Here is a 13,835-nt window from a genome sequence, read left to right on the forward strand (position 1 = left end):
GAGAGAGGGATTGTGGTGGAGAAGACTCTTTCCAAGTGTGTGGTCAATACTCAGTCCCACAGAGAAACACCTAACATTCAAAACGACGTCGTACTTCACTTTTTTCTTTCTTTCGTTTTTTGTGTTCAACTGTGACTGTCTTCATTAGATTTGAGACTATCTATTTACATTCTGATTATTTCTTAAGAAGAAGCGGCCATGGAAGTCAAAGGAGCAACCCGGAGCTCTATCATAGTTCCTTCTGTTCAAGAGATGGTGAAGGAGAAGATGATCACGACGGTTCCTCCGAGGTATGTACGGTCTGATCAAGACGTAGCTGAGATAGCCGTTGATTCTGGTCTAAGAAACCAGATCCCAATCATAGACATGAGTCTTCTGTGTTCTTCAACCTCCATGGATTCTGAGATTGACAAGCTTGACTCTGCTTGCAAAGAGTGGGGATTTTTTCAGGCAAGTCTCAACTAAAGCTACACTATTTTCTTATTTAACCAAACTGCCCTGAAAATACTCAACTCTTTACAAAACTACCCCATCTTCTTTTGTGTTAGCAAATTCATATGGAATTCAAATTTATCCTTGTGGCATGTGTTTATGAATATTCAACAGCTTGTAAACCATGGAATGGAGTCAAGTTTCTTGAACAAAGTAAAGTCAGAGGTTCAAGACTTCTTCAACCTTCCCATGGAAGAGAAGAAGAATTTGTGGCAACAACCCGATGAGATCGAAGGGTTTGGACAAGTATTTGTGGTTTCAGAAGAGCAGAAACTCGATTGGGCAGATATGTTCTTCCTTACAATGCAACCTGTTCGATTACGCAAGCCTCACTTGTTCCCCAAGTTACCTCTGCCCTTTAGGTTTGCCTCAAATGTATAAAATCATTCTTAATAAATACACAAATTTTCTCTGTTTAAAACTTGGTTTATGTTTCTTCAGAGATACACTAGACATGTATTCGGCTGAAGTGAAAAGCATTGCTAAGATCTTACTTGGGAAAATAGCGGTAGCTCTGAAGATCAAACCCGAGGAAATGGATAAGTTGTTTGATGATGAGTTAGGGCAGAGAATTAGGCTGAATTACTACCCGCGTTGTCCAGAGCCCGATAAGGTTATTGGTCTAACTCCGCATTCTGATTCTACAGGACTCACCATACTGTTGCAGGCTAATGAAGTTGAAGGTCTCCAAATCAAGAAAAATGCCAAGTGGGTTTCTGTCAAACCTCTCCCAAATGCTTTGGTTGTCAATGTCGGAGACATCTTAGAGGTAAGTTATAAGGACGAGAGAGTCTATTCTTGGTATCATTTGTAAATGGCTCTGATGAATGGTAATTAATGTAGATAATAACGAATGGGACATACCGAAGTATAGAGCATCGTGGAGTTGTGAACTCAGAGAAAGAGAGACTTTCGGTGGCGGCATTCCACAATATAGGATTGGGTAAAGAAATTGGTCCTATGAGAAGTCTCGTGGAAAGGCACAAGGCTGCATTTTTCAAAAGCGTGACTACTGAAGAGTATTTCAATGGCTTGTTTTCCCGTGAGCTCGATGGAAAAGCTTACCTTGATGTTATGAGACTCTAAAAGGAAACAATTCATAAAAATATTGGCTTGTGCCCCAAGAAACCAATCACATTTTCTGACCCTTCCTATTGTAGTGTATATACTCTGTTTCTCCTCTGTTTCATGCTTTTGCAAATAGCCAACATCTCTCTCTCTCTCTCTTTCACTTTTTCTCATCTGTTTTTTTGATAGATCAAGAAACCTGACTATAATATGAGTGATAACAGAAACCTGAAGAAGAGTGCCCTTCCATCTCCAAATCCCTATAGAGGGCCTTTTATTCATAAGTCCTCTCTCTATTTAGAGCCACGAGAGAGATTACCACTGCCAAAACAAATCAAACAGCTTCACATATTTTGAGATATCATGTCAACGGATTAGTAGCTTCCATGAACTGGAAGCAGTGAGACTAGAGAAGACTCGTTCAAGTGTTGTGGTCCGCAGAGAAACACCAACGACGTCGTACTTCACTTATTGCTCCAGTCTTTGAGCAAAACGCTAAAACCTTTTGGTACAAAAGGACTTACCAATTATTATTTTTCATTTCTTAGATCCGACTAGTAAAAGAGAGGAATTCAAAGCAAAAGTTGAGAAGAAAAGAAAACAACTCTTAGAGGAGAAATTGTCAAACAAAATTTTTTAGTGAGAAAGTTCTCCTATATATGTCGACAGAGGAATTGGGCAAATACATTTTAGTGAGAAAGTTTCTCCAATGAGTCGACAGAGGAATTGGGCAAATACATTCTAATGGCTGTGGGTATTAGAGTAACTTTTTTCTGGAAAGTTTAATATTATTTCCAGTCATCGAATCATTGATGTAAGCAACTAAGCATTAGAGATGAATAGTATACGAGTTGTTCTCATTTTCACGTTTTCAGAACGTGATTCCGCCAGGAGCGGACCCATATGGGGGAGTTGCCACTGTCAAATATTTTGAAACTAGTGTTATTTTATAAAAGATTTTTATTGTGCCCCTATTAAATACACTATTTATTGTCCCCATTATTTTTTATTTTTTTACAGCCACCTTTTAATACAAAATTGGCGCAAGTTTTGACTTTTGTATTATATTGTATTAAAATTTAAAAATTTATTTTATTATATAAAGTTTCGTTGAAAAAGTTACTATGATACCGACATATATCAAGTCAACTGATCAGATTTTGATACGTATAAAACAAATAGTACAATAAATTATAAATCCTAAAGTAAAAGGATTGCAATTTTTAAAGGTATATAAAAATAAAATAATATTTTATAATTGCTAATTCTGAAAAGAAAAAACTACAATTATTATTCTTTGAAAATATATATTGAATAGAAATTATATATACAAAAAAATAAAATCATATAATCTTATTATATAACAATTGATGTTTCAAAGTTATTAAATGATTTCTATATGTGTTGCTTAATTGATGAGATTTTGATTTGTAAGAACATTTCTCCCAATTATATTTTGACACATGCTATTATGCTAATATAAAAATAAAACTCACATATCTTTAACATAAAATAAAATAATATAAATATATATTAAAGTATATAACTTAAAAGGATATATTTCAATTAAAATAATATTTATAAAAATAAAAAAACTTACGAAAAAGGGAAAGTGTAAAAAAGCTTACAATTACAAAAAAATATATTAAAATGAAATTATACGGAACAAAAAAATAAGTAATATATCTTATAATATAATGTTTGATGTTTCAAGCTTAGTAATTAATGATTGTGTCATTTTTATTTATAACTATGTGATAGGAGTATGTAAACTTTTTCTTTTTTAGGTAGGAGTATGTAAGATCAATATAAGTTTATTTTTATTTTTATCTCAGCTTTGAATTATCTAAGCATCATATATCATTGTGCTTAAAAAAAAAAAAATTAATGATGTCAAATTATTTTTCTTTTAATTTCGCAACATTTATTGGTATGTAAACATTCATCGTAATTGAGTAGCTTTTCTTTATTTTAGTTTTCTTAAAAACATCATTAATTATTGTTGTGTGATATATTTTTCAATTGATTTTTTATGTCGGAAATTTTAATGATTTAAAAAACTATACAAGATTGAAAGTAAGAGATATATTGTTGGACGTAAAAATAGAAGACGTGTTGTTGGTTTAATGTGTATATAAACATTTTATAAGTAGTGGCAAAGAACATATTTCAACAGTAAAATATGATTGAGATGTAAAAGCACTAGTGGTAAATGATATAAGAGGACAGTTGGATCTGTGGTTTGCATGTAATACATTTTCTAAAAGAATTTGTAGAATAATATACAGTAAAACCTCTATAAATTAATAATGTTGGGACCGCAAAATTCTATTAATTTATCGATAAATTAATAAATATTAATTTATAGAGAGATTTTTCTAATTTGGTAAGTTTTTTAAAATTTTTTTATGAAAATATAAACTTCCATTCATTATTTGAAATATCTTTCTAGAACTAATTACAAATAAAAATAATTATCATGTTTTGAAAACAACACGAACAGTTTTTAATATAGTAAAAATTATTAAAATTAAATTAAAAATAACTAATGTGAGTTTAAGCAAAAAGAAACAACTAAAATTATATTTCATTAAAGTTGTTATATATAATTATAATATATATATATATATAGTTGATATTTTTATATAATTATTAATTTATGATATTAATAAGACCATATGTTTCTATAGGATTTTCAAAAAAATTATTAATCTTATTAATTTATCGAGTTGTGTCACTTTTTACACTGGTCCCAACTCGAGACCGGAAGAATTTATTAATTTATAGAGGTTATTAATTTATCGAATATTAATTTATAGAGGTTTAACTGTATAAGGGGAGGCCGGAAAATTACGTTTTTTGAGATACGGTAATAATAGTAAACAAAATTTTGGCAAAAGTTGTGGTGATCGATAATTTTAACCTTACTATATATTATTATAATAAAATGTTCCAACTAGATATAAAATATAGAAACGTAAATTAGTATAGTAAAACAAAAACGAATTAATAAAATACTAACTCTTGTTTCTAGACTTTGTCATCCATCAAAAGCTCTATAAAACCAATAATCTTCATTGGATGTAAAATTATCTATTTACATTTTTCTCTTTCAAGAAGAAGCAGCCATGGAAGGTAAAGGAGTAACCTTTAGTTCTGTTATAGTTCCTTCTGTTCAAGAGATGGTGAAGGAGAAGGTGATCACAACGGTACTTCCTCCGAGGTATGTGCGGTCTGATCAAGAAAAAGGCGAGGCAGCCATTGATTCTGGTGAAAACCAAATCCCAATCATAGACATGAGTCTTTTGTCTTCTTCAACCTCCATGGATTCTGAGATTGACAAACTCGACTTTGCTTGCAAAGAATGGGGATTTTTCCAGGCAAGTCTCAACTAAAGCTACACTATTTTTGTTTTATCGAAATTGCTCCACAAAAACTCATTCCGTACAAAACAATTCCATGTTTTTGTACGTGTTTGCGTATACAACAACCCCATATGGATTTCAAATTTATACCCTTGTGGCATGTTTTTATGATTATCAAACAGCTTGTAAACCATGGAATGGACTTGGACAAATTCAAGTCCGATATTCAAGATTTCTTCAACCTTCCCATGGAAGAGAAGAAGAAGCTGTGGCAACAACCCGGTGATATCGAAGGGTTTGGACAAGCTTTTGTGTTTTCAGAAGAGCAGAAACTCGATTGGGCTGACGTTTTCTTCCTTACAATGCAACCTGTTCCATTACGCAAACCTCACTTGTTTCCCAAGTTACCTCTTCCCTTCAGGTTTGTTCCAAATTTTTAAATTATTCTACAAACTCCACAAAAGTGTTCTATGTTAAAATTTTGGCTTTTGTTTCTTCAGAGATACACTGGATACGTATTCGGCTGAACTGAAAAGCATAGCTAAGGTCTTATTCGCGAAACTAGCGAGTGCACTCAAAATCAAACCTGAGGAAATGGAAAAGTTGTTTGATGATGAGTTAGGTCAGAGAATTAGGATGAATTACTACCCGCCTTGTCCGGAGCCCGATAAGGCTATTGGTCTAACTCCACATTCCGATGCTACAGGACTCACCATACTGTTGCAGGTTAATGAAGTTGAAGGTCTCCAAATCAAGAAAGATGGCAAGTGGGTTTCTGTCAAACCTCTCCCAAATGCTTTAGTTGTCAATGTTGGAGACATCTTAGAGGTAAGTTATTTGGATGACAGAGCTTATTCTTAGTATCATTGTAAATAGTTCTGATGATGGTATTGGTAATTTATGTAGATCATAACGAATGGGACATACCGAAGTATAGAGCATCGTGGAGTTGTAAACTCAGAGAAAGAGAGGCTTTCTGTGGCGTCATTCCATAATACGGGGTTCGGTAAAGAAATTGGTCCGATGAGAAGTCTCGTGGAAAGGCACAAGGGTGCACTTTTCAAAACCCTGACCACTGAAGAGTATTTCCATGGCTTGTTTTCCCGTGAGCTCGATGGAAAAGCTTACCTTGATGTTATGAGAATCTAAGGAAACCATGCATAAAACCATTGTCTTCTTGTGTTACATATACTCTGTTTCTTCTCTGTTTTCATACTTTCTGCGGCAATCATCTCTGTCTGCTTTATATATGTTAAAACAATGACTAATAAAGAATGTTTGTGCTTTTGATGTTAGTGTTGCTCAAAGCTATATCTAATAAAAGTAACACATTGTCCCAAAAAATAAAAATAACAGTAACACAGACGCTCTATTTTTGAAACAGATGTGAGATTTTATTTAGCAATGTATTTTTTTTTGTTACCAATCAACCAAATACATTCTCAGTCCAATAAATGATCTCAAAACATCCCCCCATCTTTCGAGGTACGCTTCTTTGGAGATTGAGGTATAACTTAAGTTTGCTCAAAATGTTCATGGTAAGCGATGACAAAAAGCTTTCTCTATCCGGCAGAATAATCTGCAGATCTCTAGCAGACCTCGAGTTTCTTGGAAGTAAAAATCTCCGTCAAGAATGCAGCAGAGAATCCAAAGCGTGAAACTGTACCTTCTAAGAATTTGGATCTTCCAAATGCCCAAAAGTCTCATTCCAATGGCTTACAGCTTCTTCCTGTGTTCGCATAATCCAGATATGTTTTTCCGCAGCAGCTTTCTCTTGCTCTTCCAGAATTCTCTGCAATTGTCAAAGCTTAAATTTTCTTGGACAAAACAGACACATTCATACACAAACAGTAGAAACTGCACCAATGTTATGTGCATAAAGGACATGGTGCAGAAGGACATTGTCCCATGTTCAGAAACAAAATGTATGCTAAACATAAAAGCTGCACCAGGTAACACCGAATTCGAATTATAATTGGAAAAAGTGTGATTCACATAACTCCAAATCATGGTTATATGAGATTAAGCTAGTCTATGTGATATCCAATAGATGATGCTAAAAGACAAAAGTAATGAAGAATGAATCATTTGTAAGAACAAAGAAGCTACAAACCTCGGCTTCAGAAGCTCTTTTTGTCTTCAAGGAAAGACAATCAAAGAGGTCAGAGAACTTCTTAGTACAATCATCAAGTTTTCCAACCCGGTAATACTGCTGCATTTGATAAAATGGTGCTGCAAAAAGAGATTGTCTGAGTTAAATCTATGAAAATCATGTCAAAGGAATCAAAAAGGTCAATGAAGCCAAGAGAACATTATAGATGAAGTGAATGCACATAAATCTTAAAAATTCATTTACAAAGTGATACAACTTGCTAAATAGTGTCTAAGAACTATGTCATTTTATACCCAAATCGTTTCCTGTGTCATCGCCATTGCTGGTTATGTTGGACCATCTAGACATCCCTTCATCAAAACATACATTGAGGAAATGGTTTCAGAGATCCTTTAATTGGTGTAAAGCTAATCCATTTCTAAACTCTCACCAAGGCTTTTTATTAGTCTATAACAAGCTCGTTAACAATTCCAAAAGGCAAATGACAAAGCAAAGATTGGTATATGACTGATTGATCAAATCTCAATCAAGTTCAAATTTTGTGAGCTCAGGATATATAATTTTGCAGTTTAGAGATGGTGAGAGGAGATGGAATAGAAGATGTAGAATCAGAGAATGCGATCAGATGAGGAGAAACGAAGACTTACAATAGCAGAACCAGAGAGCGTCGAAGCATTTAGTGCAGGACACGCGCCGTCGCACAGATGAAGAGTCTTCGTTCTCCGAGCTCATCGTGTCTGCTTAGTGCCGGAAGAAGAAACGGGTCAGGTGTTGTTGTATTCGGGTTTAGATTTAGGGTTTTTGCCACCAATCATGTTTATTTTTTCCTTTCTCTCTTTTTTTTTTTTTCCTTTAACACCAAAATAAAATAAAATAAATACATCAACTATAAAATCAAAATAACTCAAACAAAGAAATATATTCAAAGGATAATTTTTAACAAAAATATAATTTAAAAGACTTTAATTGGTAAGATTGCATAATAGCATAATAACATAATGATATAAGTTGCATAATAAAAATTCGTAAAATGAAAACTTGCAGAATGAAAAATCGTAGAATAAAATTATTTTTAAAATATGTTGGTTGATTTTATTTGGAAGAGAATATTATACGAGTTTCATTTCATTTTGCATATCAATTTATTTATTTTTACGATTGTACAATTTTTATATGTTAGGACTTTTGACATCTCATATATGTATGTAACATACATATAAAATACAAAAGTACTTGTCTACTACAGAAAATCAAAGAATAATTTTTTGGCAGATACATGCGAATACAATTTAGATTTCAAGAACAAAACTCTTACTAGCAAAGGATTCTTGACAAAATGTGATAGCTAGTCCCATGGAACAACAATGGAGGATAGACCGGTTTATATCATCAAAATCTTATCATAAGTCAAACGTGTGAGATGATGATTCATGGACAAGTGAAAATGAACTCTGACACGTAAAAGAACCAGAGTTTGTGAAAGTTTGGGAGGAATATTTCTTCAAAGGGTACTTCATCTTTAGTCGTCAACCAGATTACCACACTAAAGTGATATATTATGTCTCTATTTTTAATAATGTTAATATTGTAGACAACGAAAAAAAAGAAGCAAATTGGCATGGCTCAAACGTTACGTTAGCTCCTTCTTTACAGCTTTTTTTTTTCCTATTTTAATATCCCCAAAAAGATTTACTTACTAATACAGAAAAACATTAGTTGACCAACAAAATAAGTACATATTTATCCCAATTGTTTGGTTCGTAACCAAATTACAAAAACTAATTTCACCTAACGCTATAATATCAACCAAACCGGAACAAATTTTCTCCCTTAACCAAGTAATTAATTATTCGAATTAAGTCAAAATTTTTCATTTTATTTTATTCAAACCTACAGTTACATTTTTTCCTTTATTTCTCTCTCTTTCTTTTTCTACATAACAAAAATTATAATATCCCATCTGTTTTATTCCATAGTTTTATTTTTGTTTTCTCTTTCCATTTCTTGCCAAAACCCTAATTTCACCTTCACTTAAGAAATTTCTCCCCCAACTTAAACCACCCCCTTAGAAAAAATAAACAAAAAAAATTAGATCTTTCTTGTTTGCTTATAATATGTATGTTTTAGGTCGAATTTTCTGAAATTAAGATTCATTCCTCCATGGAAGAAGCTCTGTTTTTATTCTCTTTAGCTTAGCTTAGCTTCTACTGATCTGTTTTTGCTACAAAATCCCATCTTTTTCTTTAAAACTCTTTATCTCTGAATCTTGAGTTTCTTGTAGAAGAAGAAGCAATTTTGAATCTTTCGTAATCATAAAGATTCGTGGAGGATCTCTACTGATTTGTCGGAATCTCTCACTACAGAATCACTTGATCTTATGTCCGGATGGAGGAGAGAGAAGGAACCAACATCAACAACAACATCACTAGCAGTTTCGGCTTGAAGCAGCAACATGAAGCTGCTGCTTCTGATGGTGGTTACTCAATGGACCCACCACCAAGACCCGAAAACCCTAACCCGTTTTTAGTCCCACCCACTACTGTCCCCGCGGCCGCCACCGTAGCAGCAGCTGTTACTGAGAATGCGGCTACTCCGTTTAGCTTAACAATGCCGACGGAGAACACTTCAGCTGAGCAGCTGAAAAAGAAGAGAGGTAGGCCGAGAAAGTATAATCCCGATGGGACTCTTGTCGTGACTTTATCGCCGATGCCAATCTCGTCCTCTGTTCCGTTGACGTCGGAGTTTCCTCCAAGGAAACGAGGAAGAGGACGTGGCAAGTCTAATCGATGGCTCAAGAAGTCTCAAATGTTCCAATTCGATAGAAGTCCTGGTAAATATCTTTTTAGAACCTTCCTTTGATGTCTGTTAAAAGTTAGTAGTGTAACTGACATGGATCTATATGTGGGGTTGACTTGTACGATGTTGGAATAAGAAGAGAACTTTTTGTGTCAGAAGTCATAAGCTAGTGAAGAGAAAGGCTACGACTTTAGGGGAAGTAGATTAGAATATGCACATCACAACATTTCCCAAAAGCTCAGGGATTAGGAGAGAACAGCTTTAATTAAGTACAGTCTTGGTCTTGTGTTTGTCTTATAGATCAGTTACATCTTGTTTTAGTTTGATATTTGTCTGTCTTGTGTATATCTTAGTGTTTTGTTGTCTCAACTTTGATTTTTGACTTGTCTGGATTCAGTTGATACCAATTTGGCAGGTGTAGGAACTGCTGATTTTGTTGGTGCCAACTTTACACCTCATGTACTGATCGTCAACGCCGGAGAGGTATGTTTTTTTCTGAATGATCATATAGTCTTCAAATCGCTTACTATGATCAGTTATTAAGCTAAGCTGTTGACCTGTGGATTTGTGTAGGATGTGACGATGAAGATAATGACATTCTCTCAACAAGGATCTCGTGCTATCTGCATCCTTTCAGCTAATGGTCCCATCTCCAATGTTACGCTTCGTCAATCTATGACATCCGGTGGTACTCTAACTTATGAGGTCCACATGCTCTCTTCTATCATCCATCTTCTCCATTTTCATATATATATATAAAGAATGCATTCTCTGTATTTGGTTTCCTTCTAATGTTTTTTGTCTTATTGTGAGCAGGGTCGTTTTGAGATTCTCTCTTTGACGGGTTCGTTTATGCAAAATGACTCTGGAGGAACTCGAAGTAGAGCTGGTGGTATGAGTGTTTGCCTTGCAGGACCAGATGGTCGTGTCTTTGGTGGAGGACTCGCTGGTCTCTTTCTTGCTGCTGGTCCTGTCCAGGTTCGTTTAAGTTTCCAGATAGTATGTGGTCTCAGAACATGAGTTATATTTTGTGTCTGACATGGATTTATTACAGGTAATGGTAGGGACTTTTATAGCTGGTCAAGAGCAGTCACAGCTGGAGCTAGCAAAAGAAAGACGGCTAAGATTTGGGGCTCAACCATCTTCTATCTCCTTTAACATATCCGCAGAAGAACGGAAGGCGAGATTCGAGAGGCTTAACAAGTCTGTTGCTATTCCTGCACCAACCACTTCATACACGCATGTAAACACAACAAATGCGGTTCACAGTTACTATACAAACTCGGTTAACCATGTCAAGGATCCCTTCTCGTCTATCCCAGTAGGAGGAGGAGGAGGTGGAGAGGTAGGAGAAGAAGAGGGTGAAGAAGATGATGATGAATTAGAAGGTGAAGACGAAGAATTCGGAGGCGATAGCCAATCTGACAACGAGATTCCGAGCTGATGATGATCATACGGTTTCTTTTCGCGGATTTGTTAGGTTTGATGGATTTCAGATTTTGGTTGATTGTTTTTATTAACACAGAATGTTTAGAAGCTGCTATCTTTAGGTTCCCATCCTCTTGTGATTGTTGTAGTATCCTTGTTAGAAACAAACTTACTGTTGCAAAACTCTCCTTCAAGAAAGTTTTCACTTTGCTTTACCAATTTACATTGTCACTATTTCAAATAGATATGTATTTCTCTCAAATGATGCATCAAAATCGGTGATTAGTGAGTGGTTTAGTGGTAGGAACTTCCCACTAACTCTCATGTAACTTTTTTTGTCACCCACTAACTCTCATGTTAGTTAGTTTTTTGGTTTCATTCTCTATATATATTGCAGAATGTTAGATATGTGTGACATTTATAATAACTTGAGAGAAGTTTCTAGAAAGAAAAGGTTTTGAAAAAAAGTTAACCGAAAGGGCATTTTCATGGTGTTAAGTGAGTGATGTTTGTTTTTGTTTTATTTCTCAAATTCTACCTCAGATTTTCGATGACTTCTTGACAAGTTATATCACTAAACCAAGATAAGGTATAAATTATTTTGATTTTATTGCGTTTGTATTTAATAGCTTACATTGGTATACTTGACTTTGAATTTGGTTCTGGCATGTTTGTGTCACTAGTCATCGTGGTTGAAGAAAATGTTAAGTTTCTTTTTTTTCAACTTAAAATCTATCAAAAATATTTCATTTTTATGATTTTAGTAGCATAGATCTATATGGTAATTGTTGGAAAAAAATATACTTTGAAAACATATGATAATTTTAGTATATGTTAACCTTTCAAAAATATAATATTTTATTTAACACGTCTCGAGCTAACAACTTTGAAAACCAATATTTATATAGTAAGTTAAGTTTTCAGCCTCTTACTTCTCTAGAATATGAGACTTTTTAAATTCTTCCCACAATTAAATATATTATACCAAATGTATAATTATTTTTGTTGACACGTCTAACAATCATGTGGTTTAGTAACTTTAAAAACTAAATTTTATATGATAAGATAAGTTTTTTTTTTTCTTATAATATGAAAATTGACTTTTCAAATTCTTTCCATATGTTAATATGTTATACTTGTAAATATGGTTAATCTCATTGAACATTTTATTTGGTTAGTAACTTTCAATATCAAAGTTTATATAGTAAGAGAAGTTTTCACCTTTTTTTATTTATACAGAAAATGTGAAATGACTTTTCAAATTCCTTCCACATTTCAGTATGTTATACTAAAAGTATAGTTAATACGCCAGTTAAAGTTTCAATTAATGAAAATATCAATATGATCTAATTAGAAAAGGGCCAAAACTGTAATTTTTGTATGTTTTGACTGGTAGAGCTAACAGAGAAAATTACTTTTACAGAGAGTTTTTGGTCTATAAAGAGAGCTTGCATGGCTTCTTCACTACACTTCAATCGTTATCACTTCTAAACAAAACCCAAAGAAGATGCACAACTCTCTAACTTCTAATCAGAGTGGGGCTACTAGTCCGACGGTTTTCTCCGGCGAGTTCGCCGATGACGTCGACTGGTCCGATGAAAACTGGCCGGAACTAGAGTTCCGTTCAGCGGAGGACGAAGCTTGGTACGCCGTAGAATTTTCTGACATCTGTGACGCTTTGTGGATCAGCTTCAACGGCTTCTCTTATGAGCACGACGAGTTTTATCCAGCTGACGATTTCAAAAACTCCGACGAGATTCAAGAATTCGAAGAGAGGTTTCGAGCTTGTTCCGAGCAGATGCAAGACATCGAATGTCCCAAGGTCCATGAAGGCACCCAGGTCTGCGCCACGTTTCCTTCCGTCACCGAAGAAGTCAAGTTCTACGACGCTATCGTCGTTACGGTGAGTTCTAGAAATTAATCCCGGTTTAGTGTTTGAAATCTCAACTCCGGTTTGAGTAATACGGTTTTTGTGTATATAGGTGGAGAGGACGAAGCATGAACGAGACGAGGAAGGGAACGAAATTTGTGGATGTGATTTCAAACTTTTCTGGAAACAAGGTCCTTGGATTAACCAAGTGACTACTGCGAAAGTTGGAGATATTTGTCTCAGAGCAAAGGATAATCGAATAAATCCAAAAGTGGTTTCGTTCTTGAAAGAAGCTAGAAGGAAGCTTCATGGAGAAACATGTAATCAAGGTAATTTATTACACTTATCTTTCTTTTGTCTTATGATTAAAAACTTACTATGTAACGGATTAGTGTATATGTGTGAAACAGGGGAAGAGACAGAGTGGCAAAAGATTCTTGAGAAGGTGAATTCTGCTATTCAAAACAACTTAAGCGTTGATGGATGATTATGTTATGTTGCTTAGTGTGTTGCAAAAAAAAAACTGAATACTCTAGTTTGGGGAAGTCTCTTAGTTCATGCCTATCACTCCTTGTTTTTTTTTTTCTTGTTGTTGAAGTCCTTGGTCTGAAATATATATGCTTGATTTAATTGTGTTGATGAACATCACATAAGGTTTTGTAAACAGAGGCATAATTGATAATTACATTTGCAAACTCTAAAG

At 34.3% G+C, this 13,835-nt stretch overlaps 5 protein-coding genes across 9 annotated transcripts; 4 read left to right on the plus strand and 1 right to left on the minus strand.

Annotated features, from left to right (window-relative positions):
- Window positions 1-55: 55 nt before the first annotated feature.
- AT4G25300 (2-oxoglutarate (2OG) and Fe(II)-dependent oxygenase superfamily protein) lies at window positions 56-1,714 on the plus strand. Of its 2 annotated transcripts, NM_118662.4 has the most exons (4): window positions 56-450; window positions 607-854; window positions 934-1,261; window positions 1,336-1,714. In NM_118662.4, the coding sequence occupies exons 1-4, from the start codon at window positions 199-201 to the stop codon at window positions 1,576-1,578; spliced, it is 1,071 nt and encodes a 356-aa protein (NP_194260.1). In that variant the 5' UTR covers window positions 56-198; the 3' UTR covers window positions 1,579-1,714. The 2 variants fall into 2 exon arrangements, with proteins under 2 accessions (NP_194260.1, NP_974614.1); NM_202885.2 differs by having other exon boundaries at window positions 109-450; window positions 607-1,261.
- Window positions 1,715-4,599: 2,885 nt separating this feature from the next.
- AT4G25310 (2-oxoglutarate (2OG) and Fe(II)-dependent oxygenase superfamily protein) lies at window positions 4,600-6,873 on the plus strand. 2 transcript variants are annotated; one of them, NM_001341727.1, is made up of 5 exons: window positions 4,600-4,940; window positions 5,108-5,346; window positions 5,426-5,547; window positions 5,632-5,753; window positions 5,832-6,295. In NM_001341727.1, exons 1-5 carry the CDS (start codon window positions 4,689-4,691, stop codon window positions 6,072-6,074), a joined length of 978 nt encoding a protein of 325 aa, NP_001329605.1. In that variant the 5' UTR covers window positions 4,600-4,688; the 3' UTR covers window positions 6,075-6,295. The 2 variants fall into 2 exon arrangements, with proteins under 2 accessions (NP_001329605.1, NP_194261.1); NM_118663.3 differs by having other exon boundaries at window positions 5,426-5,753; window positions 5,832-6,873.
- On the minus strand, window positions 6,045-7,888 carry AT4G25315. Of its 3 annotated transcripts, NM_202886.3 has the most exons (4): window positions 7,686-7,872; window positions 7,332-7,388; window positions 7,039-7,157; window positions 6,045-6,717 (listed from the first exon to the last, which is right to left on the minus strand). In NM_202886.3, exons 1-4 carry the CDS (start codon window positions 7,768-7,770, stop codon window positions 6,595-6,597), a joined length of 384 nt encoding a protein of 127 aa, NP_974615.1. In that variant the 5' UTR covers window positions 7,771-7,872; the 3' UTR covers window positions 6,045-6,594. The 3 variants fall into 3 exon arrangements, with proteins under 3 accessions (NP_974615.1, NP_001190835.1, NP_001329606.1); NM_001203906.2 differs by lacking the exon at window positions 7,332-7,388; NM_001341728.1 differs by having other exon boundaries at window positions 6,213-6,717; window positions 7,332-7,888.
- A 1,124-nt stretch (window positions 7,889-9,012) lies between these two features.
- On the plus strand, window positions 9,013-11,524 carry AT4G25320 (AT hook motif DNA-binding family protein). Its single transcript, NM_118664.4, has 5 exons — window positions 9,013-9,868; window positions 10,232-10,317; window positions 10,408-10,539; window positions 10,651-10,812; window positions 10,889-11,524. Exons 1-5 carry the CDS (start codon window positions 9,424-9,426, stop codon window positions 11,276-11,278), a joined length of 1,215 nt encoding a protein of 404 aa, NP_194262.1. The 5' UTR covers window positions 9,013-9,423; the 3' UTR covers window positions 11,279-11,524.
- A 1,245-nt stretch (window positions 11,525-12,769) lies between these two features.
- AT4G25330 (SAWADEE protein) lies at window positions 12,770-13,727 on the plus strand (the record flags this gene model as incomplete). The annotated part of the gene is made up of 3 exons (NM_118665.4): window positions 12,770-13,165; window positions 13,245-13,461; window positions 13,543-13,727. The coding sequence occupies 3 exons, from the start codon at window positions 12,770-12,772 to the stop codon at window positions 13,617-13,619; spliced, it is 690 nt and encodes a 229-aa protein (NP_194263.2). The 3' UTR covers window positions 13,620-13,727.
- Window positions 13,728-13,835: the final 108 nt, after the last annotated feature.

Source organism: Arabidopsis thaliana, chromosome 4, assembly GCF_000001735.4.
Source record: "Arabidopsis thaliana chromosome 4, partial sequence".
NCBI lineage: Eukaryota > Viridiplantae > Streptophyta > Magnoliopsida > Brassicales > Brassicaceae > Arabidopsis > Arabidopsis thaliana.

What these genes read in the sequence shown, in the direction of transcription:
- AT4G25310 (NM_118663.3), top strand. Translation starts at nt 4,689, where the DNA reads ATGGAAGGTAAAGGAGTAACCTTTAGTTCTGTTATAGTTCCTTCTGTT. An exon ending in AAGAATGGGGATTTTTCCAG is followed by an intron (nt 4,941 to 5,107) that starts GCAAGTCTCAAC and finishes ATTATCAAACAG; the next exon opens with CTTGTAAACCATGGAATGGA. An exon ending in ATGTTGGAGACATCTTAGAG is followed by an intron (nt 5,754 to 5,831) that starts GTAAGTTATTTG and finishes TAATTTATGTAG; the next exon opens with ATCATAACGAATGGGACATA.
- AT4G25315 (NM_202886.3), bottom strand. Translation starts at nt 7,770, where the DNA reads ATGAGCTCGGAGAACGAAGACTCTTCATCTGTGCGACGGCGCGTGTCC. An exon ending in CGCTCTCTGGTTCTGCTATT is followed by an intron (nt 7,389 to 7,685) that starts GTAAGTCTTCGT and finishes GTTTTGATGAAG; the next exon opens with GGATGTCTAGATGGTCCAAC. An exon ending in TGACACAGGAAACGATTTGG is followed by an intron (nt 7,158 to 7,331) that starts GTATAAAATGAC and finishes CTCTTTTTGCAG; the next exon opens with CACCATTTTATCAAATGCAG.
- AT4G25320 (NM_118664.4), top strand. Translation starts at nt 9,424, where the DNA reads ATGGAGGAGAGAGAAGGAACCAACATCAACAACAACATCACTAGCAGT. An exon ending in TGATCGTCAACGCCGGAGAG is followed by an intron (nt 10,318 to 10,407) that starts GTATGTTTTTTT and finishes GGATTTGTGTAG; the next exon opens with GATGTGACGATGAAGATAAT. An exon ending in TTGCTGCTGGTCCTGTCCAG is followed by an intron (nt 10,813 to 10,888) that starts GTTCGTTTAAGT and finishes GATTTATTACAG; the next exon opens with GTAATGGTAGGGACTTTTAT.
- AT4G25300 (NM_118662.4), top strand. Translation starts at nt 199, where the DNA reads ATGGAAGTCAAAGGAGCAACCCGGAGCTCTATCATAGTTCCTTCTGTT. An exon ending in AAGTTACCTCTGCCCTTTAG is followed by an intron (nt 855 to 933) that starts GTTTGCCTCAAA and finishes ATGTTTCTTCAG; the next exon opens with AGATACACTAGACATGTATT. An exon ending in ATGTCGGAGACATCTTAGAG is followed by an intron (nt 1,262 to 1,335) that starts GTAAGTTATAAG and finishes TAATTAATGTAG; the next exon opens with ATAATAACGAATGGGACATA.